The 23,987-nt window shown below is 43.7% G+C and overlaps 1 protein-coding gene across 1 annotated transcript; it reads left to right on the top strand.

Moving 5' to 3' along the window:
• Positions 4,509-17,140, top strand: INA (internexin neuronal intermediate filament protein alpha). The gene is made up of 3 exons (XM_005698421.3): positions 4,509-5,647; positions 13,587-13,711; positions 15,175-17,140. The coding sequence occupies exons 1-3, from the start codon at positions 4,583-4,585 to the stop codon at positions 15,482-15,484; spliced, it is 1,500 nt and encodes a 499-aa protein (XP_005698478.3). The 5' UTR covers positions 4,509-4,582; the 3' UTR covers positions 15,485-17,140.

The following is a 23,987-nucleotide window of genomic DNA, read 5'->3' as shown; positions in this document are numbered from 1 at the left end:
GTGGTTTGCCTTTTTATCTTCTTAAATGGGTCTTTTGCAGAGCAAATGAATTTTTTAAAATTTTTATGAAGCCAAGTTTCTTTCTTTTATGAACTGCACCCTTGGTATTATGCCAGAGTTTTCCCAAGTGGTTGTACAGGAGAAAAAAATCAACCATTTTTTTCCTCCTCACATGTGTTTAATACTGTGAGAGATGCTGAGAGATACATAGATATAGAAGAGTTGTGTTCAAGAAGCTTCTAGTTCAGTTTAGACAAACACACAAATAATTACAGCAGAAGATGGGAGGTGACTGTGGATCATGTGAGTATTGCAAAGACTGAGTAGCTGGAGGAGAGTTCATGAGAAGGAAGGATCATTTCACATTGAAAATATTAGGAAAGGCTTCATGGAGGAGGCAGTATTTGAGCCTTAAGGATTTCAACAGTTGAAGTCAGGGCAAGAACTGCACAAGCAGAGGAATAGATGGGACAGAAAAGTTAAGGTCAAGAAGTGGTCTGAGGGGGAGAGGCTAGAGGGAAAGAAAAAGCTGACTTTTAAATAACAGCACTTAAAGGGCAACAAGCATTCATGAAGAGATGCCCAAAAGGCAGTTGGATATGTGAGTTTCGAATTGGAAACTGGAAATAGGGATTTGAGAATCAACAACATAGGTCAGGTCTTTTATTAATACATGCCCCACAGCATCTTGTATTCTCCTCTAGATCACCAGTCACAGTTCAGAGCACCAGTCACAGTTATAATTAACAATTAACTGTGTAATTAGTTGCTTAATCTCTATCTCTCTTGCTAAAATTCCAGTCCCAGTGAAGCAGAGTCCCAGCACCTAGTCCAGTGCCTTGTACTCAGTAAATATTGCTGAGTGAAGGAACGAAAGAAGTTGCTACTTCTAACAGCCATCATTTATTGAGCACGCACATGGAGGCACTGTGGTGTACACTTTGTACACACAACCTCATTTAAGCCTCACAGTAATCTCATGAAAAGGAGGTCAAGGATTCTCAAACCTAAATTCAATGGGTTGGAGGCAATGCCTAGGAATCTGAATTTAAGTTCCCAGGTACTTCTAAAGAGTAGTTAGGTTTGGAGACTCCTCAAGTTGATGGTTTTGTTGAAATTTTACAGATGAAGAGACTAAAATTCAGCAAATTTTGTTGTTCAACAAAATTTTGCTGTTGTGTCTCACTCTCTGTGACACCATGAACTGCAGCACGCCAGGCTTCCCTGTCCTTCACTATCTTCCAGACTTTGCTCAAACTCATGTCCATTGAGTCAGTGATGACATCCAATCATCTTATCCTCTGTCACCGCCTTCTTCTCTTGCTCTCAATCATTCCCAGCATCAGGGTCTTTTCCAATGAGTACCCTCTTCTCATCAGGTGGCCAAAGTATTGGAGCTTCAGGACCAGACCTTCCAAATGAACATTCAGGACTGATTTCCTTTAGGATTGACTGGTTTGATCTCCTTGCAGTTCGAGGGACTCTCAAGAGTCTCCTCCAGCATCACAGTTTGAAAGCACCAGTGACTTGTTCAAAGTCCCATGGCTAGGAAGAACCGTGATGCAAAACTAGAGCTCTTGACCACAAGCCTCCCTGCCTCTGGGAGATATCATTCCTAAAAATGAGTTTATGAGGGAACAGCAGAAGGCCAAAGACTGAGTCCTTGAAATCCAAGAGAGTAGTGAGCACTGCCAAATGCCACAGAGAGACCATGGAGGATGTGGCAGGAGGGAGAATCTGGGGATAATTGAACAATGTGTCTACAGTGCTGGAGTCTGCAATTATAGTAAAATGAATACACACCCCCCTGCATAGGGCAAGGCACTCACTTAGGAGCCCTGGCCAGCTGGAAGGAGATGTGGCTTGTGACTCAGCCAAGATTACTCTTTGGTAGTACAACTCTGTGCTAAAATAATTAAAGCCAAATATTTGGGCCTGTGGAGTGGTGTGCCAAAAAAAGAGGAGGCAGGGAGGCACAGGTCTCATGGGGGCATTTAAGTATGGAATCTCTAAAATGCTAAGCTATTCAGCAATTGCTAAATGCAGCTCACTTTAGATTTTCCAGGGCCACTACCCCTTTGATGGATGATTCAGGTTTTTGCCTCACCCTCTTCTGCTCTATGTGTGTTTGCCTTTGGAGAATGGAAAAGAAAGGCAAGGACCTCCCTGGTGGTCCAGTGGTTAAAAATCAGGTTAAAATTGCCTGCCTAGGCAGGGGATACGGGTTTGATCCCTGCTCCTGGGATCTTCCACATGCCATGGAGGAATGAAGCCTGTGCAACACAAGTACTGATGCCCACATTCTCTGGAGTCTGTGCTTTGTAACAAAAGAAGCCACTGCAATGAGAAGCTCATGCACTGCAATGAAAACCCAGCAAAGCCAAAAATAAATAAATAAAAATTTTAAAAAGAAAGGTGATTTTGCTTTTGGTAGTACAGTTAAAGTGAGATTGGAGCCACAGCCCAGAAAAGCTTCTAATTATATGTGCTTGTTTCCACTTAGCCAAATTCATGTTAAACCCTGGTAGCACAGTCAAGAGGGCTATACTCTCACTCCCAAGGGGCAGCCTAGAGACTTGTGCAAGGATACTGTGGGCAGTCTCATCACAAACCCTGACTCATTTGCTGTTGATGGTAGATGCAAAGCAATACCTATTTGAAAGAGGCCAGTGATGACATTAACATAGTCTTTCATGACCTTGGTGTAGATGTTGCTATCCCCTCATGCTTAGTAAGTGGCAGGAGACACAGTTCAAACCCATCACCTCTGATTCTTTGAATTACAAACCAGCCTGCTATTTTGTTATTGGCCAAAACCTTTCTGAAGCCCACTTAGCTTTATTCTGGCTACATGGAAATTAATAAGACTTTGAGAGTCTCATTGCTGTAAGTAGAATTATGCAGTGAGGAAAGAAAGTGTGTTTGCTTGCTAGTAATCTTATGCAGGGTGCTGCAGCTAAGCCTGCTTCTTATCAGTAAGATGGGGATAAAGGTCACCTTGAAGAGTAGCCAGAAGGAAGTAAACCTATGCAAAATTCTTGGCAGGATGGCTGGCAGAGAATATTCATTCAGTGATGTCAACACTCTTCCATCCTTCACATTACCAGGTATTTCTGAGTCCACTGAACTCAGAATTGAGTTCCTGCAGCTCAGGTCTTGGTTTCTGAGGAGGAACCAAGGACCAGGCTGTGATAGGGCCCAGTAATCTTACATGACATAAAGCACAAAGACAAGAATATGCTCCAAAGTCCCACAGGACTCTATTCCCCGGCCTTTTTAGTGGCCTGTCTCAGGTAATATTTCTTCCATGAAAGTAAAATTTATCATAGAACTACATCCTTGAGATTCCAAGATCAAAACAGGCCTTCAGTTTGGAATTCTGGAATCTACTAAAAAGTTCCTCCCCTTCCCTCTTCAGAGTCATAGCCACATCCTGAGAGATTACACGTTTGAAGACCCCATGCTGCTTCCTCCCAGGCTTCATCTTTACAGATCCCATTCTTGGAAATCCATCCCTGTGCAAAGGAGGCCAGCTCAGTCAACAGCACTCTTCTGCACTTTCAGAACTTAATGTTTGCAGGGACCACTTTTGTCCAGGGACCTCTTTTGTCCAAAGACAGATCTTCTAAACCAGATGAAAATATTCACAGACTGAAATCTCAAACGCCTGCAGGGCCAGACAGGTAAAGCAGATGAATTAAGCAGGTGGTCACTAACCAGTGGAGAGTGGTGGGGGACTGTGGTGAACAGGAGCGCACACTTAACACATAAGCGGCGGGGGCACCTCAGCTCCGCCCATCATGGCCATCCCAGCTTTTCCCTCGGCTTCTCTCCACTCCCTGCAACTCAGGCTCTCGCGCCGCACCTCCCTCCCCTCCCTCCCCTCTCTTCCCCGGGGCGTTGCAGGCTTTCGGTGCAGCCACCCAACCCGGGCGCCCCCGAGAGCCGCAGAGGAGCAGCTGATGCGATGCTCTCTGGCAGAGACCCACTTCTCCCCTGGGAACCCTGAGCGGGCTGAAGGACGGGACAAAGCCGCGCCCTGAGGGTCTGCACTCCAACTGGAAAAGCAGGGCCTAACGCCCGGGAGCTCCGGGGTGGGCGTGAGAATACAGCACACCTCTCAGAAAACACTAACCTCCCCGTGGATTAAAGCGGGCTCGGGCAGGGTCAAGGGACGCGATAGAACCGCGCAGGTTCCAGATGGGAAACCCCCGTCGTTCAGGAACCCCTTCACACAAGTCACTTCCAAACCAGACGATTCTCGGGGAGGGGCTCATCAGACAGGCGGTGGCTCCTACACAAACGGCTCTGTCCCCTCGCCCTCGGTCCGGGGCGCGCGCAGCTGCAGGAGTCACTGCGCTTCCCCGCCCCCGCTCCTGGCGGCCCCCCTCTCCCCTCTGCTCTCTCCACGGGACCCGAGCAGGAGCTCCGCCCCCAACGCACCGCCCCAGTCGTCCCCCCACCCCCCACGCCTTAAAACCCGGTGCACGCCGCCCCACCGCGCCCCGCCCTGCGCACCTCTCCTCTCCTCGCCAGCGCCAGCCGCAGCCGCAGCCGCTCTCCCGGCCCTGGTCCCGGCACCATGAGCTTCGGCTCGGAGCACTACGTGTGCGCCTCCTCCTCTTACCGCAAGGTGTTCGGGGACGGCTCACGCCTGTCCTCGCGCCTCTCCGGGGCTGGCGGCGCGGGGAGCTTCCGCTCGCAGTCGCTGTCCCGCTGCAATGTGGCCTCCTCGGCCGCCTGCTCCTCGGCCTCGTCGCTCGGCTTGGGCCTGGCCTACCGCCGGTCCCCGGCGTCCGACGGCCTGGACCTGAGTCAGGCGGCGGCGCGCACCAATGAGTACAAGATCATCCGCACTAACGAGAAGGAGCAGCTGCAGGGCCTCAACGACCGCTTCGCCGTGTTCATCGAGAAGGTGCACCAGCTGGAGACGCAGAACAGAGCGCTCGAGGCCGAGTTGGCCGCGCTGCGGCAGCGCCACGCCGAGCCGTCGCGCGTCGGCGAGCTCTTCCAGCGCGAGCTGCGCGATCTGCGCGCGCAGCTGGAGGAGGCGAGTTCGGGGCGCGCGCAGGCCCTGCTGGAGCGGGATGGGCTGGCCGAGGAGGTGCAGCGGCTGCGGGCGCGCTGCGAGGAGGAGAGCCGGGGGCGCGAAGGGGCCGAGCGCGCCCTGAAGGCGCAGCAGCGCGACGTGGATGGCGCCACGCTTGCCCGCCTGGATCTGGAGAAGAAGGTAGAGTCACTGCTGGACGAGCTGGCCTTCGTGCGCCAAGTGCACGACGAGGAGGTGGCCGAGCTGCTGGCCACGCTGCAGGCGTCTTCTCAGGCCGCGGCCGAGGTGGACGTGGCTGTGGCTAAACCAGATCTGAGTTCGGCCCTGAGGGAGATCCGCGCCCAGTATGAGTCGCTGGCCGCCAAGAACTTGCAGTCGGCCGAGGAGTGGTACAAGTCCAAGTTTGCCAACCTGAACGAGCAGGCGGCGCGCAGCACTGAGGCCATCCGGGCCAGCCGAGAGGAGATTCACGAGTACCGGCGCCAGCTGCAGGCACGCACCATCGAGATCGAGGGCCTGCGCGGGGCCAATGAGTCCCTGGAGAGGCAGATCCTGGAGCTAGAGGAGCGACACAGTGCCGAGGTGGCCACCTACCAGGTAAAGGTTGGAGCGCTGCGTAGAGAAGAGAGCTCTGTGCTCTCCAGCGCATATTTCTCGCACGGTTGGGGCTCTCGAAATCAAGGGGAGGATAAAGGTGTGGACGGAAGGCGCCCCGCCCAGAGGCACTGGCAAACAAAAAGCCCTGGAGCCTCTCTCGCTAATTTTAGGGGCCTGGACGCCCTCTTTTCCTGCCTGTCGCTTGCGTCCCTGTCTGAGCCCTTCTAACAAAGAAGCCCTCAAGCTTCTTCAGCAAGTGGGCATAAACAGGCTGGCGACCTGAAGAACAACTCCCTCCCAAAGGGGGAGTGAGCGCAGTAGGGGTGGGTCGCAGCCTCTCCGTGGTTGGCGGTGCTGTTTCCGCTGTCTGGCTTGTTTGATTGACTTTGAAATGCTTTCTGTGCGTCCTGGGAGTATTTCTGCCCTTGGGTTGGGGGAAGAATGCGAGACTATATTGGCAAAAGTTCTATGCCATTGTCTTGACTTTTGCCCTCAAAGGAGTAGAGATTGGCAGTCAAGGAGATGAGTGATTGGCCTAATAATAACTGCCCTGCTCTGTTCTCCCCCAGCATACACTCAGTTCCCTCCGCGACTGACTAACGGTATTTCTTCCTAAAGAAAGCATTACAGACGTTAGCAAAGGAGGATGGTCGGGCGCTGTCCTCGGTGCTGATCTAGAGTTCTTCCTATCTCAGAATTTCCCTCCTGTCTCATGTCCCAGTTATGACTCTCTAGGCAATTAACTGCTTCGATTTTTTTTTCTTCTGCAACACCAACACATCAGTCTTGGCTACCTGCAATCAAGGGTCACCCCGTGGACAGCATCAATTTTCACTTTCACGGATGGCTTAGCTTTTAACAAAACCCACTTAGTCTGCCCCACAGCAGTGAAGTGCCACTCGAAAATGCCCATTTCCTTAACATTTTTCCATCCTAAGTGCATGTGATAAATCACAGAGATGAGCGCATCTTTGTTATAGGTCACTTATTTTTTTTTCCCCGTCTTTGCCTGTCCTCTAAGCTCCTGTGAAGGTATCGATTGGCTCTTTCCTCCTTTTCTCTCCAAACAAAGGCCACTGCATCTTCAGTTTTACTGCATGGAACATTCTGGGCTTATGACCACAAAGGACACAGAGGCAGGTGAAAAGTGTGGAAAGAATCTAAATAGTGTGGTTCAGTTTCAAGGTGCAATAAAAGTTCCATTGGATAGAATGCTAGTAGTTCAGAAACTTGCAATAATTCATTCTACCAAGCTCAAAGTTTCCATTTGATAAAATTAATAATGTTTAGGAACATTAAGAAAACACAATCATGAAAGGAGCGAATCCTCAAAGTGCTATTTTTGTCTGGAGCCAGAGAATTATTATGGGTGTGCAGTATTTGCTGTTCATTATAAATAACTCCCTTTGATAAAGGAAGAAAGCTTGCTTGGGCTGTTTATTTTGGTATTTATAATTACAATAATATTCAAATAAATCCTTTTATTCCACTTCAAAATGTTTAACTTGAACTTTTCACTGTGTGGCCTAGCTCTCAATGGCCTGAACTAATTACATTTAGTTAATTGAGACTTCATATTTCCTTCTAGAAGCTTCAAAGGATGGGCTATGTGGTCTTCTGCTGGGCTAGCCCAGTATTTCTCTAAAAAGGGTAACTTACCCATAATCACCATCTGAATTGGGCTTTGCCATGTCCTCTGTTTGCTTGGTGTAGCCCCTACATTCTAAGAAATAGTGACAGTATTGTCTGGCTTGTTTTGTTTGCTTTAAAAGGCTTTCAATGTTAGACAATAGTAGGGTCATCCAGACTAGCCTGCAGAAAATAAAAACAACAGAAACTGCGGCATCTGCAGCTCTGCAGTGCTGCCCCCATCAGCCATAGCCTCAGTGGACCTGCTATGAATGGAAGAGGAGATCAGACAACAGATATATGTGTATGTATAAAAGCTGAGGAGGGGTGCACATCTTCACCTGCGGGTCCTAAAGCCATAAGGGTGTCATCAGGCTATTCTGACAATCTTAGCAGCACTGATTGAGATGAAAAGCCTCCTTCCCCACAGTGAGATTCAGCCATTGTTTTCTTGCCCTCTAACCCCTCCCCCTCCCCTTTCACTGCAGTGATGGGAGGCTGTTCTGTTTCTTCTGCTTCAGAGGTTTGTGGTAGGCCCATTTTCCTTTGCAGGTTTGCCACCCTCTTAGAGGCAGAGGAAGGCCCCATTAAAGTCACGTTTTCCCTGCCCCAGAGAGCTGACAGCCTATTTGAGGAAAGAAAGCTTATCACACTTTTGAAAGGGTGAAGAATGATTCAAGGTGACAGATTAATAGTGAGTATACCGTGGTGTATGCAAGAGCTAGAATCAGGCGACATGAAAAATTAAGAGGTGCTCCGACTATTGTCCTCAGAAGCCAAACAGAGCCCTCCTCTTTAACTAAAGGCTTTCCATTTCTGACACAGGGTGATTCTGGTTCCTGCTTCACCACCGTTAGAGTCCCTGTTCTGCCAAAGATGTCTAAGGACATTTTTGGATGATACTGGGGGCCCTGGCCCTGTACAATGGTCAATCTTGGAAAGCTGAAGCTTTCCTTGAAAGACCTTGCGGAACAATCAGGATCACACCATCAGTTAATGCTCTCCAGGGAGATGAGCCAAGTCTGCCCTCTTCTCTCCAGTATGAGATTGAAATGTAGCCTAATTAAACAGCAGGAAGGGGCTGGCCTCTTGGAGATTGGGGGTGGCAGTGGCTGCATATAAATCTATAACCTGATAGATCCATTTCTGAAATTAGAATTCAAGAAAAAGGTCTTCATTTGGTCCTCTTCTCTCTCTTTTTTCAACTCTTCCATATGCGTTTTGCTTTCTTTTGTTCTGTTTTTGCCCACTCTACTTCAGTATATTAGCGCTTCCCTGGTGGCTCAATGGTAAAGAATCTGCCTGCCAATGCAGGAGACGCGGGTTCAGTCCCTGGGGATCAGGAAGATTCCCCTGGAGGAGGAAATGGTAACCCTCTCTAGTGTTCTTGCCTGGGAAATCCCATAGACAAAGGAGCCTGGTGGGCTAAAGTCCGTGGGATCACAAAGAGCCATGACTTAGCAACTAAACACCAAACGTACCACCTCACTGTATTATTGTCACCAGGGCCACCCTGATAGAGCCTTTACAGAAAAACTAGTGGTTCCTAAACCCATTGACCCACCAAGGTTACTTGGGGGCTTAACAGAAAGAGTCTCAGGCTTACTCCCAAAGATATGGATTCAGTAGTTTGCAGGTGGGGCCCAAGAATATGCAATTTCAATAAAAGCACTGCACCCTATCAATTCCTCAGACTGATTTGGGGGTGCACTGATTTAAACCACCTTTCCCAGTGTAAACCAGCCTATAGAAATACTTGTAGTGCAACATTTTTAAATGTAGAAAAAATCATGGGATGAAATAAAGATAGGAGTGAGAAAAGGCAGCAGAGTGACCTGTGAGTGTACCACATATAGAAATCCTCTCTCCCCACCTTCATTATCAGGCAGAGCAGTAATTCTGAACAGCCTTCTTCAATCAGATGGTGCCGCACTCACTACTCTTCCCCTGGGTGAGGGCCCCTAAAAGTGATGAACCCATAGCTCTGTCTGTTGTCCTGTGCGCCACTGCAGATGCTCTGGTACGTGTTCTCTCTCTTACTCCCAGTCCACATCCTTCGAGCCCTCAGGAGGATGCTCAGCACTCCGGTTAGCCATTCCAGGAGAGACCCCTGGAATGGGAGTGCCTCCCTCCTGTTCCCTCAGTCTAAGCCAGCAGCTGCTGCGTGGTTGGGGGAGGGGGCAGACTGCAGCGCTTTGCTCAGATTTCCAGCTGGAGGCCATCTTTGGCAGGGCTTTTGAAGGGCAATGCAAGACAGCCTAGGGTGGGGAAGAAAGCACAGACAAAGAGCCTAGATGTTGAAGAGCAGTGGTCAGCAGTCAGCATAGTTCCTTCTAAAAAGAGCAAAGTCATGCTTTATGTCTGCACTGATCCATAAAATAGACCTGTGAAATGTGTGGAAGAAAAGTTCAAGGAAATCTCATCTATCTAGAACTCAGGTCTCCAGCAACCTCTTATTCAGAAAACAGTTGTGAAACAAAACCAATTTTTTTTTAAAAGGAACTAATTAACCTGCTCATGTGACACACCTATCTCTAAATCACATATTAGGAAGTTGGCCCCTCTGTTGCCCCCCAGCTTATTTGTTACTTTGTGATTCTAAAGCACTTTGCTATTTGGATTTCAAGCCTGCGGCAAGATAGAGAAGAGGAACCACAGGAGTCAGGCATTGTCAGGAGTGAGTAGCAGCAGATTAGTTCAATTTTCAGGACAAAGAAAACCACTAGTAGCAAACACGAGTTCAAATACTGCTCTCAGGGGCCATTTAGTGTAGAAATATACAGCCTTATATATACCTTAGTTGACCTAAAAGATAAAACACAGCACAGAATTATAGAGAAATATTGATCATTATCTTAATCCTTAGTTGCTGAGAAAGGTTGCATTTTGTTTAGTATCCTGGGAAAGAGTAGTACAAAGCACTTTAGAAAAGTTTTTATTTAGATTTGTTATTTAAAACTGTTATGGAAGCCTCGGTGTCCAGAGCTGAAAAGCCTGTGGTTGTTTTGAAGAGTGAAGTATTATATTAAATTCTGGAATTTAAGGTTTTAACTTTGTACCTTCCTATCTGGAGAAAGAAAATAATATCCTTTAAATTAAAAAAAAAAAATCCAAATGTTATGGAGAGATACATCTTCGTGAAAAACAAAAAATAATCTAGTGCTTTCTAGGATTTGCCTCCAGTTCTCCAATGTTAAAGTTTTATTATACGTTGCTTTCTTTAGTTATCTAAGCCAGGGGTTGCCTATCTCTGGGATCTAATGCCTGATGATCCAAGGTGGAGCCGATGGAATAATAGAAATAAAGTATGTACAACAAATGCAGTGTGATTGAATCATTCCAAAACCATCCCCTCCCCTCAATCCGTGGAAAAATTGTTTTCCATGAAACTGGTCCCCAGTGCCACAAAGGGTTGGGACTGCTGATCTAAGGGGTTGTAGGGAGGGCTCGTGATCAATTTGTCCATATCGTTAAAAGGGTAGAGTCACATGGTATGATATTAACAATAATAAAAATTGCTAACATTCTTGCCTGGAGAATCCCATGGACGGAGGAGCCTGGTGGGCTTCAGTCCACGGGGTCGCAAAGAGTCGGACACGACTGAGTGACTTCACACTCACACACACAACATTTATTAAGCAGTTCCTAGGTACCAAACACTGTTCTAATGACTATTATCTAATTGAACAGATAATGGACTCATCACATAATAATGTGAGGTACATTAAATTGAAATCCTCACTTGAGGATCTTAAAATACCTCAGAAAAGAATAAACATTATAATTTCCCATATACAGAAATGGAAGTTTCAAAGAAAGTATAAGTACAGAAAACGGAGGTATGTTAGATGTTGGTGGCAGGGCAAGAAATGCAATCCAAACATCTTGATGAAACCCTCTTTTCCTCCTGTAACTGCCCTCTGCATGATGAGAATACTTGCTCCCTTTTCTCCTTTTTCCTTCACCTTAGACTCTTTCCCCCTTACCACAGTATATTGATTCTCTTACTCCTAGGGCGTCACTAGATTTGCTTGTAGCTCAGATGGTAGAGTCCGCCTGCAATGCAGGACAACCGGGTTCGTCCCTGGGTCAGGAAGATCCCCTGGAGGAGGAAATGGCAACCCACTCCAATATTCTTGTCTGGAAAATCCCATGAATGGAGGAGACTAGTGGGCTACAGCCCATGGGGTTGCAAAGAGTCGGACACAACTGAGCAGCTAACACTATTTAACCTCAAATATAGCAACCATCCCTGGAGAAGGAAATGGCAACCCACTCCAATATTCTTGTCTGGAAAATCCCATGAATGGAGGAGACTACGGTCCATGGGGTTGCAAAGAGTCGGACACAACTGAGCAGCTAACACTATTTAATCTCAAATATAGCAACCATCAAGTAAAATTTCTCGGCAAAAATCCGTTTAAACTCTTATGATCTCTTAACACACTTTGGAATATTTCCACCATTGTTCTGTGTATTATATATTTTCTTCACTGCTTGTCATTCCTTGCTCTGAACCCATCAGTTAATTGGGTTTTTTCTTTGCAGTATTCCTGTCAATATTTATAGAACAGGTAGGTGGTATGAATTTTAATTCTTTCTGCAGATTCTTTTGATTAGGAAGTTTGCACCCCCTGATCTATCAGCCCTGGCTTTCACCAGCATTTTATCATCCCTACAAGGGAAGTTCAAAGGGTTCCTCAGCACTTTCTTGAGGTTTCTGATATATTTATCTGCATGACTGTTTCATAAAAATAACTCTCAGCCACTGTACTCACCATGTTGAGAATTGCAACTGAATTATATGAGTAATTTGCTGAGAATAAGAAAAGAAATTCATCCAACAGTCTTTCACTGAGCCTCTCCAGTGTTCATTGTGCTAGGCTATGGGCTTCCAGGGGTAAACTAGACAGACGGCTTCCATGTAAATTACATCCCAGTACAAATGGCAACCCACTCCAGTACTGTTGCCTAGAAAATCCCATGGATGGAGGAGCCTCGTGTCCATGGGGTCGCAAAGAGTCGGACACGACTGAGCAACTTCACTTTCACTTCATAATAGTTTTCTAACAGTGGATTTACCCTCCCAGGGCCATTTAGCAATGTCTGGAGACATTGCTGGTTATCACAGCTGGGAGAGAAGGTGCTGCTGGCATCTAGTCGATAGAGGTCAGGAATGCTGCTAAAAATCCTACATTCACAGCAAAAGCCCCCCTCAACAAAGAATTATCCATATAATAAGAGCTAAAAAGCAGAGTGGCCACTTTCAGGTGGGGTCTTTTTCCTGAAGATACTTTTTTTAAAGTTTTCACGAATTTCCTTCATGGGCTAGCAGTTGCCCTGGCTTAAGGTAAAAGTACATGCTAGATCAGTGTGGAGAGGGTACTTAAATTAGATGACGAAGACCTGAGTAAAGGGCATTTGAACTGAATCTTGAAGTCAGCCATGTGAAGACCCACCACAGAGAGTTCAAAACAGAGGCAAGAGCTAGTCTAACGGGCCTGCGATAGCAATGAACTTGGTAAGTTTAAGGAGCAAAAGAGAAGGCCACGGTAACTAAAACATAATGAGCAACGTGAAAAGTATAGGCTGTGCTAAGAAGTTTGCACTTAATTCCAAAGCTGTTGGAGGGTTTTAAGTAGATGAGGAATAGGATCTGCCATGTTTTTAAAAGATCCTCTCGTTTCTCAAGAATCACAGATTTAAACCTTTTTTTCTTCTGTGCCTGATTTTGCACCTGGAGAAACTTAAAGCACAAGTATTATATGAACTTAAGTTTCTTTTTTAAAAAAATTGTAATTTCAATCTGCCATTTGGATTAAAAAAAAAAAATTCCTTGAAGTGTTTATGCTTCCTATCTGTCATGTAAAATTCGGTCAGTGAAATAGGCTTCTTGAAACCATCACAACAAATGGAGCCAGAGACTTGCTATCCTCTCTGTGCTCTCCACAGTTGGAATTTTCTAAACCTAAGCTCCTGACCTGAGCCTTTGGTTTCAAAAAGGACATTCAACAACTGAGTGATTAATAGCAAGGGAGGGATGGTAAGTGAGTAAAAAATAAATATCTTCCTGGTGTTTAGTTGAGAACCCTGTGCCCCTTGATAGAAATGTATCCAGATCTCCTGGGACCTTTATGGAAAAATTAAGATGCTGGGACCCTATCCTGGAACAGTTGAATCAGAATCTGGGCTGAGGGACAGGAATGGATTTTTAATGTGTAGGCAGAGTTGAGAATCCTTGCTTTCTCAATCTCGATGAATGTCAGCCAGTTTGGCCTACTTATATTGGATTTGTGTTGCTGCTTTTCAGGATAACATTGGGCAGCTGGAGAATGATCTGAGGAACACCAAGAGTGAGATGGCCCGCCACCTTCGGGAATACCAGGACTTGCTCAATGTCAAAATGGCTCTTGACATTGAGATAGCAGCTTACAGGTACGTCACAGGGCATGTTCACCTAGGCAGGTCCCGTCACCTAGGGCATCGCTACCCAGATAAGTGGTTTTAGGCTCTAATTTCTGATGGGTGAAGCAGGGGATGAGGAAAGGCATCACTGCCTCCTTTCAAGTAAGCTGACCCTTATGTCCCTCGACTTGGTTATGTCCCAGCTCCACCCTGCTAGTGCCTGGAGGCCTGGAGCAGTCTACCTACCTCTGCAGAGATTTAAGGGAATAATGTGAGTGTACAGAGGTTGAAGTAAAACCCATCAGATTCTAACTTTAAAAACAGGGTTCATATAACATAGAAAGTCCTCATAGGTGAAGTATCCCCCTGGATACCTGTGTAAGTAAACAAGGATGCTTGGGGCTGGTGCACTGGGATGACCCAGAGGGATGGTATGGGGAAGGAGGAGGGAGGGGGGTTCAGGATGGGGAACAGATGCATATCTGTGGCAGATTCATGTTGATGTATGGCAAAACCAATACAATATTGTAAAGTAATTAACCTCCAATTTAAATAAATAAATTTATATTAAAAAATGACAGCAGCTACTACTTTTTGAATGACTACTGTGTGCTAGGCACTATATTAGATTCTGCATATAAATTATCTAGGTATCAGGTTATATTATCATTTTGCAGATGAGGAAACTTGAACCGTAGACTGATTTTGTCTATGGTCACAGTGTTGGTAAATGAGAGTTCAGACTCAACCTCAGATCTGAGAATTTTTTCTTTTTTTTTCTGACACTTTGTATACTACTTTAAAGCTCCCAGAGGATTTGATAGTGTTTTGTTTTTGATTTTTTTTTTAATGATAAAAGTTACCAGAATTATGAGAAGAAAAGAAAGATATTGGGGCCATTCTATTATGATGCTGTTTAGGCCAGGCTGGGAAAAAGCTTGGTATCTGAAACAGTTTAATTCCTTGGTTTCTGTTATTGCTGATTCCATATCCTTTGTACCCTGACATGCTGAAAAAATACAGATCTCAAGTTCAAGCCGAATTAGGCAGTTTCTTTGTGGACTTCTTACCTTCTTATCCCTGTTGTACTTAAGGTGTTAATTTCTCCTTAGATCTTTGTAGACTCTAAGTGCCAAAAATGGGTGTGATGAAACCAAGGGGAGTTGAAGGTTGTTTTTTTTTTTTAATGTATTTGCAAATAAGATAGGTTTCCCCTTGACAGTGCTTTAAACATAGGGGGTGCTAAAGGTGTGTGTGTGTGTGTGTGTGTGTGTGTGCGCGCCCATGCGCGCTGGATGAAAAGGTGTGTGTATGTGCTGGATAAAGTCCAAGTCTTTGGCCTTGAAATTCAATATTTATTGGTCTCAGTGTCATGAAGAAACTGTGAAATCTGGAATCTGAAGTCTTTCTGAAATGAATAGGGGATGGAGGGTTAAATTCTTTTAAAAGTTGCAAGTTGACTTCCTAAGAGTTTTTCTTTGTTGGACTTACAGGAAACTGCTGGAAGGCGAAGAGACACGTTTCAGCACCAGTGGATTAAGCATTTCGGGGCTGAATCCACTTCCCAACCCAAGCTATCTGCTCCCACCTAGAATCCTCAGTTCTACCACCTCCAAAGGGTCAGCCACTGGGCTGTCTCTTAAGAAAGAGGAGGAGGAAGAGGAGGCTTCTAAGGTAGCCTCAAAGAAAACCTCCCAGATAGGGGAAAGTTTTGAAGAAATATTGGAGGAGACAGTGATATCTACTAAGAAAACCGAGAAATCAAATATAGAAGAAAACACCATTTCAAGCCAAAAAATATAATTCTCTTGCTTAAAAAAAGTTAATGCTTAGGAGGGGATAATATACACTTGACTTGTTAAACAGCCTATTCCTGATCCAAAACACCTGCCGCCACTCTACATTGTCTTCAAGGCTTCAGTCTCATATTTAGCATTGAATACTTCCTTTCATTAATAAGAAATCCACACCTTAGATTGGAGCAAACCGCAGTCCTAGAGCAATCACAGAGGAGTTATCTAAGAATGCAGCTTTCTCACCTAAAGCTCAGGCTTCACAGCTATAGATGATTCAGGTACAGAGGAAGTACAAACTAAGGTGCTAAATCTGTGATCATCACCATCTTGCTGTGAATTGAAATTAAAACCTATATTCACTCACCACACCCGGCCGTTACCCAGCTATGTAATCTCACTCTAGATATCTAAAACATAATATCACTGCCAGAGATAAACCCACAGTCCACACCCGACACCACTCGATAGAATTGTTTCACAAATGATAGGTGTTTGTTTAATGGGTATTTTCCCTCTTGCCCCCTGCAATTCCATGTATCCTTTCTTCCATTCAGGAAAAAAAAAAAGGTGTAGTATTTGTCCTTTTAAAACACATTTAGGTTCTTCTCAAAAGAACTTAACCCCTTTAGCTCTCTCTGCTCAATAAGTAGAATTAGATGCATGTTGACCATTTCTATGATTCGTGTAATGACTTCTCCCTGTCCATTTCATGTCCTTTTAATTATATACTTTAAAAAAATGGCAGTGATAAGTTTTGTGGGTTACCCGTTAGCTTATTCAAATCCATTTAATTAGAAAAAAGGAATAGTTTATTAAGAATGTAGCTTTTCACCTTAACTTTAGAAGTACAGTCATAGTTAATCCCAAACTGTGATTAAGCTGACCTTAGATTTAGTAGTGTAAGCTAGAAGAGGTGAGTATTTGTATGAAGGGGAAAAGACAAGGTCTCATTTATCTGTGGCAGTTCATTTGTGGTGATAGAGAATTAGCTGTTCATGCCTTTTCCCTTAAAATCCTCGTATTTCCCTCCCAACTAGTCTAGGTCCTAAAAAGGCCTTGTCTTCACACCTATGCCTTTTAAGAATGCTAAATGTAGATTATCTTATCACCAGGACACAATGCTCCTGCCCAAAACTAAAAAGTCCTTTCTGGTCAATCAACACCACCAGCCAAAAAAAAAAAATCTTGATCTTCTAACAGTCTTGCCCAACAGATTTCCCGTTGCTGCATAGTTGGCGGGGTCTTGCTTCCCTGCTGGAGAGGCAGAGACACTCAGACGAGAGAAGGGCACAGATGTCCTGCTCACACACTAGGAGATAGGTTCTGGGAGGTCCAGTTTTCATTTGCCCGGCTGTGTAGCACCTGCATTGCCCAGTCTTCCACATGTGCCAAGTTTCATGCAGAATTAATTCTCTGTCGGAGTCACTTCCATAGATCTGAAGAGTCGCCATATCTGTGTCACACATCTTCATTTCTGTGGTGAAAAGGACATGATGCTTTTACTCAACTTTCTGATCCTAGCACGTGCTTCAGCCATTCAAGGAACTTGAAAGAATACTTTTCTCTTCTTCCTTTCCCTCACTCCATTCCTGTCTTTACTCCTTACACTTACTGTAAAACATTAGTAAAATAAAAATTAAAAGTCACACGAATCCCACCAACATAACTTGTGTTTTGTGGTTTCTGCTGCCTTAACTGAGAGAAGCACTGTTTTGATTCAGTGAACAGTTGCACCCCCTGATAAATCAGAAATCACATGATCTCTGTTCCGTGTATCCTTGTTTGGTGTTTCTTTTTTTTTTCCCTGTCGAAGCCTCAGGGCTATAGTCTGCAGACTGTCTGGTCTGAAACATAATGCACTAAGTGGGCAGTTCATGGCAGGAAATGGGGAAATCAAATCAATCAAATGATGAAAGACAATGTATTCTGTGCCTGGATAATGATTTAACTCGCTTAGCTTGCTGAAGATTCCTGAGAAAACTGGCAGAAGGCACATGATTAAAAAGTTCTTCAAAACAGTAAGAATCTTTTCCTTCTTTGAAAATGAGGCTCTGCTTCTGCAGAAACCACATGCCTAGGTAGAACATGGGCAGCAGTAGTAGAATCTTCCTCTACTGTGGTGATTCTTAACCTTTTTGGGGATTAAAAAGGCTTCTCCCCCTTGGAGAAAGCTATGGATCTTTTCCCCCCAGAAAATACATGCACAAAACTAAACAGGTCAAGGGACCTGTGACTCCTTTAGAACTATCTACTTCTGGGATACAGAAGTCCATGGATGCCAAGTTGAGATCTCCTAATGCCAGGCCAGGTTCCAGGATGGAGACTGCCAATGGGGGGATATTTGGATGCAACAGCTGATGGTTGAAGCTGGAGCTTGCTGAATCCTGAACAATGTTGTCATTGTCAGGACATCTGTCTAAAGGCACCTCCAGGCCGCTTGAAGATACATTAGTGGTACTGCTGATGAAAGATGTTAGTTGCACACTAACAATGAGAGTTTTGTAGTAAAACATCTTTCAGGAACGTCCATGGTGGTCCAGTGGTTAACACTCCTCACTTCCAACGCAAAGGATGCAGGTCCAATCCCTGGTCAGGGAACTACAGTCCCACATACTGAGTGGCACAACCAGAAAGTAAAACACACACACACACACACACACACACACACACACACACCTTTTAGGGCCTATTAAAGAACAGTAGACTCATCAGTACATGGGCTTGCATTGTAGACATTTGTTTCCACTTCTAAGAATAGTAGTATGTGGTTACTAGATCCTTCTCTATGCAAGGCCAGAGTCCTTTCCTTAATTTATAGAATTTCTGGCTCTTACTAGTCTGTATCTCCTATTTTCAGTGAGTCGCCACTAGTTGCCATGAGCTCATTTATAAAAAGAAACACATTAAAAGCACATTATGAAGTTGATAAATTATTAAACCCGAACAATTATAGTAATAGGGAAACACGGCATTCAGCATCACCAGGCAGGCAGGAGAAGGAAAGGTGAGCAGCAGCATCAACTGTTAGGACAGGACAACAGAGTGAGTCTGTGAGACTGTGGGGAAGCCTCTCCATGAAGCATACTAGTGATAGGCTTTCAGTCACTAGGCAATGTGATCCTCCACATCCTGAAATGCATTAGTAACAGCTCTTATTTATTCAGTACCTACTTAGCATATGCCAGTCACTGCACTAGGCAGTAAACATAGAATGATCTCAGTTAAGCCTCACAACCCTCGCTAGGTATAGTATTTGTATACCCATTTGACAAATGAAGGAACAGAGTCTCAGAATGACAAAGTTAAACCCTGTCTGATGCCCCATAGTGAGTAACAGCTGGTCTGCTGACTCTTCGATGCCTGCTTTTCTTTCCTATGTTGCCTTTCCATGTAAAAGAAAGTCCCCCCTGCACCACTTGAGGGAATAAGCATCTGTCTTTTCATTTTCTTTTCAATCCTTCCTCCCAGGGTTAACTTAAGGTTTCTCTGCCCCAGAAACCCTTGGCAACATTGAGTCCCAAAGGCAAACTGGTATTGCAGATTTCCTGAGCCTGCTGCCTTCCTGCACTGCAGTGAGGTTGTAGCAGCCCTAACATGGGCCTGGGCCCATCCAACCGTGAGGCCCTGCATGCTCCTGCTAAAAATTATACAGGAGTGGATGCTATTTCCCTATTTTCTAAAAGGGAGCTTTAAAAATATTTTTGTAAAGGAATTCTATAGCTCAGTATCAAAGAGCTGGAATTACAGGAATGTTACAGAGGGGCCCTTTCCTCGAGAGGTAATAAATCCAAGATATTTGTAATTCATTTTACTGGACTGGCTAAAGAGGGGGACAAAATTTGAACAATAGTCTGGAAACTAGAGTCCAAATTTTATCTCCAGAAATAATGCAAGTTATGCAGTCGTGGGGATAAACTTTTAGAACTTACCTGTGAACATAAGCAGGGAGACCAGATTACCACTCATGGATCTAAAGGCAAACATGAGATAGTTTTTTAAATGTATTTAAAATCCATTAGAATAGAAAGCACATTGGCAGTTGCTAGGTCTGGAAAAGAGGGTTAAAGAAGTGGGGCTTTATTGTGAATGATGGAAATGTTTTGGAACTAGATACGGAAAGTGACTACATAACACTGTAAATGAGCTAAGTGCCACTGAACTATTCACTTTAAAATGATTAATTTTATGTCATCTAAATTCACCTCAATTTTAAGAACCCACTGATAGAGAATTTATGAAACTATCAGAAAAATAATTATGACATCTACCATACCTTCTGCTCCAACTGAGACCATTATGTACAGCCACCTGGGTCAACCCAGTAGAAGGAATTCCATTTGGACAACATTAAGCCAGATCCAATAAGAGTAGAATAGATTTCAAACAGAGCCTGGAGAAAAAGCCAAAAATCTTCCTGGATGTAAATGAAAGAAAGAATAGCTAGAAATGTTGCTTGCTAATGAGTAGTTATCACTGATTTCCAGCTAATTTTATTTTTATTATTATATCATCAGAAATCTGTAAGTTCCTTAAATATATCCAAATTGTAAGAACACATTTTGTTTCTTAGAACCAAATAAATTCATATACCTGAAAGCACAGTGCTAATTTAAAATGGAAATAACTGAGGGGAGCTTTGTAAACATAGTTCCTATGTGAAATTTTATTTTTCTTTCTAGACAGTACATTACTGGGTTTGCTGCATGTTCAGATTTAAATGTACAGGTTAGTTGCTGTCATCATGCCTTTTGCTATTTTCAAATATCTCACATGGCTATGCCATTTGCAGATGGGGTGAGTGGTCCTGAATCCAGTCAAACAAAGGGCTGTTTTTATTACATTACCAACCCTTGCTGCATACACTTAAAGGGAGAAAAGGATGGTTAATATGTGGATCAAAAGGCTGCTCTCCTCCTCTATCGATCTCTTAGAAGTTGATTGGATTGCCCTCATGTTTTATGCTATTTCACAAGCTTACTAGGTGGGGGTGGGAACTAGCTAAAATTTATCAGTTCTTTCTTAAAATCCCTTGAAACACACACACACCCCAAGATTGTAATAAAACAGAGTGAGTCATACCACAGATATTTAAAGAATTATGTTTCTACAGTGCTTCAGTGATTCTGAATAAAACAAAACAGAGAGAGCTCAGGCTACAAAGAAAATGAAGACTGATCCTGGAAGGGTCTCCAGGCTTGCTTCCTCATTGATTAATTACTGTAGAACACCACATGGCTACCCTCTTCCCTGATGAGACAAGTGGTCTCTGTTCTGAGTCTTTTCATTCCAGTGTTATCACACTCTCCTAGGGGTTAGAGAATGCTCAGCAGACTGTGATCAAAATCATTAGTATAAGGGCTGGAATTTTAGAATATAATCAGTAACAGTCTGGTTAATTGCTGATTATTACACAGGGCAAAAAAGCAGCTCTTTCCTTAGAAGTGCTTATTAAAACAAACTTAACTCAGGTTTGTCTGCTATGCCATATGTGTGAATAAATGAGAGGGATAACTTCCATCCCTCATGATTTCCAGGCACAAGAATTTATACATAACATATAGAATTCCTGATGTCCTTTAGGACTAGACAATCTTTTGTCTTTATCTTAAGTCAGACATAAGCTCAGCAAAAGGAACCTGTCTCTGGCAACTGAAATTGTCTGTCCATGGCCTAACCTAGTCTGTAAAGTAGAAACAGCAAACTTAAGATTAGAACTAAGGTGAAAGCAGAATTCAGGGCCAACTCCAGGGCCTGTATCCCCACACTTGGTCCAGTTATTAATAGAAGGAAGTGAATATAGAAAATATACAGGACAGAAAATGGGGAGGGGGGAAGATGGTTTAACTTTGATCTTTTAATATTAATGGGCCTACTTATTCATTGAAAACGAATTCAGCAAAGTAATCTAAGAAATGACTACCAGGGGACCATAACTGAATTTGAAAACAGACTATATGCCAACCACTATTCTGAGTGCTTAACACATTCATTAATTATTTTAACTAGTCTTTGCGTTAGGTACTACTGTCCCAATTTACTGATATGGAAAACTAAAGCTCAGAGAAATTATATAAAAGTTCAAGATCACACAGCTTGCAAACAGCAAAGCTGGAGGTCAAATCTGTGAGTCTGGGCTTCAAAATTCATGTCCTTAACCAATGTGAAATACTGCCTCTAGGCCTAGTGGGGGGAAAAAAATCTGTTCCTGGCAAACATCTTCATCTTCTGATTTAAAATGTTGTTCAACCAGCTTTTCTTTTGGAAAAGCATTTTCTTAGAAACATTAGAAGAAAAAAACTTTTCTCACTTGAAAGAAAAAATAGTATCACTATAATAACCTGTGTAAAACCACTCAGTTGTGTCCGACTCTTTGCAACCCCATGGACTATAGCCTGCCAGGCTCCTCTGTCCATGGGGATTCTCCAGGCAAGAATACTACAGTGGGTTGCTACGCCCTCCTCCATGGGAGCATACCAACCTAGGGATCAAACCCAGGTCTCCCACATTGCCTGTGGATTCTTTTACCATCTGAGCCACCAGGGAAGCCCTGTAAAACCACAGGTACCATCATAATGAAACAAATATGCAGTAAAGATCAAACCATAATATCCATTCTATGTAAATAAATACTTGTCAAGCTTTCAGAAGATCAATATGGTATTTCATTTATGCATGGACCATTAATCTCAATAGATAATAAAAATTTAGATATCATCTGTTCAGTTTTGAAGAGAGGCCAATAATCAAACTCATGTACACAACATTATTGAAAAAGGTTAAAAGTGAGGACCTACCCTTTGACCATGATATACTGAAGATAGCAAAAACGACCATTCAGAGTCAGCTTGATCCTTCTCTATTAACAGAGCCTTCCAAGATAACAAAATATACCAGAGAGGTTGCCAACTATTAGAACTTGGAAAAATAATTTTTTTTTAGTCATATATACATCTAATAAGAAATTATGATCCGGTCATCTTAGAAGAATATTCATCTAGGATTGAATCACTGAGATTATACTTTGTGTAGGCTGAACAGGAAAAGTAAACTGGTCGGTGGCATCACTTTCAAGAATTCAAAGCCACAGCTGCTGTAGAAGAGTCACTGAGTGAGTGTGTGCAAGAAGTTTGAATCCAGAGGAGAGACTGTCAGGAACTAGATAATAATGTATCTGACTCAATCAAGAAAGAAGGGCAATACGGTAGAAGCAGAGGGGAAGCTCAGTGAAGCCCAAGGTCAGAGGAAATGATGATACCAGAGAGAAAAGACTGGGATGGCATTTAGGGAGGAACTGAGAAACCTGCCAAGCTCACATTCTGTCAGACTACTATTATCACAAATTAGCCCCCTGGATATCTTTGCTTAGAAAGGGCTTAAGCGAAAACAGAGAACCTAACAGCTGTGCCAAACAAATCTTTTCCCTAGCCATTGAATCTAGAGTCTGGAATCTGTACTTCATGGAGTCTCATATGTGCAGATTTGAGGATTTAGTTTTGTTTCAGCTTTTGTTCCTGGCAAAAATTCCTCTTGAAACAGTAAGGCTAACTCAAGGCAACAAGACAGGGCATTTGTCTTGTTTTTGCTCGAGCTTTTTCCTCATCTAAGTCTTTGACCCCCTTTGACCTTATTTGAAGACAGTTACCATATATGGTCTCTCACCGCTAAGTTTTTTGCTTCTCCAAGATAGAAGCAATTGGTCAATGCTTGCTCCTGTTTTCTGAGTCTCTCCTTCTGGGTGTTCTCTATCCCACTGCCTTCCCATCTGTCAATATATCTCAGGTATACTACATAGAACTGAATAAAAGATGCATTGAAGATTAGAAATTTTAACTCCCTTGATCTAAAACTGTGTTTCTACTGATGTAGCCCAAGGTTACATTGCCTTTGGAAGTATCGATTTTTAAACCAGTTTTTTTAAACTGATTTTTAAATCAGTGTTCTTACTTAGTTTACTGTCTGGTAGTAACAAGAAGTCAAATAAAAATAACCAGATAAAATTCATTCTTTGCAATGCCTGGAGGTCAAGTTCAAGAGGGAGGGAAAAAAGAAAGGGTGGAACTCTGTGACTCTCATAGTATTTACTAGTGTCTGCCTTTGGTAAGATTCTGAGATGTGAGTAATCCACAGGCTGCAAGTTCCTTACAGGCAGACCACTTTCCTCTAATTTTAATTTTGTTGTCCACACAAGTGATATTCTTTTGACTTATTACAGAAATATTTATCAAATAATTACATTTAATGTTGTTGTTCAGTCGCTCTGTTGTGTCCGACTCAGTGCGACTCCATGAACTGTAGCATGTCAGGCTTCTGTCCTTCACCTCCCGGACCTTGCTCAAACTCACGTCCATGGAGTCGGTGATGCCATCCAACCATTTTGTCCCCTGTTGTCCCCTTCTCTTTCTGCCTTCAATTTTTCCCAGCATCAAAGTCTTTTCCAATGTCCGGCTCTTTGCAACAGGTGGCCAAAGAATTGGGGCTTCAGCCTCAGCATCAGCCCTTCCAATGAATCT

The sequence above is a fragment of the Capra hircus genome, chromosome 26, assembly GCF_001704415.2.
Source record: "Capra hircus breed San Clemente chromosome 26, ASM170441v1, whole genome shotgun sequence".
NCBI lineage: Eukaryota > Metazoa > Chordata > Mammalia > Artiodactyla > Bovidae > Capra > Capra hircus.
Note: the sequence above shows the minus strand (reverse complement) of the source record. Positions and strands in the feature narration are given on the sequence as shown.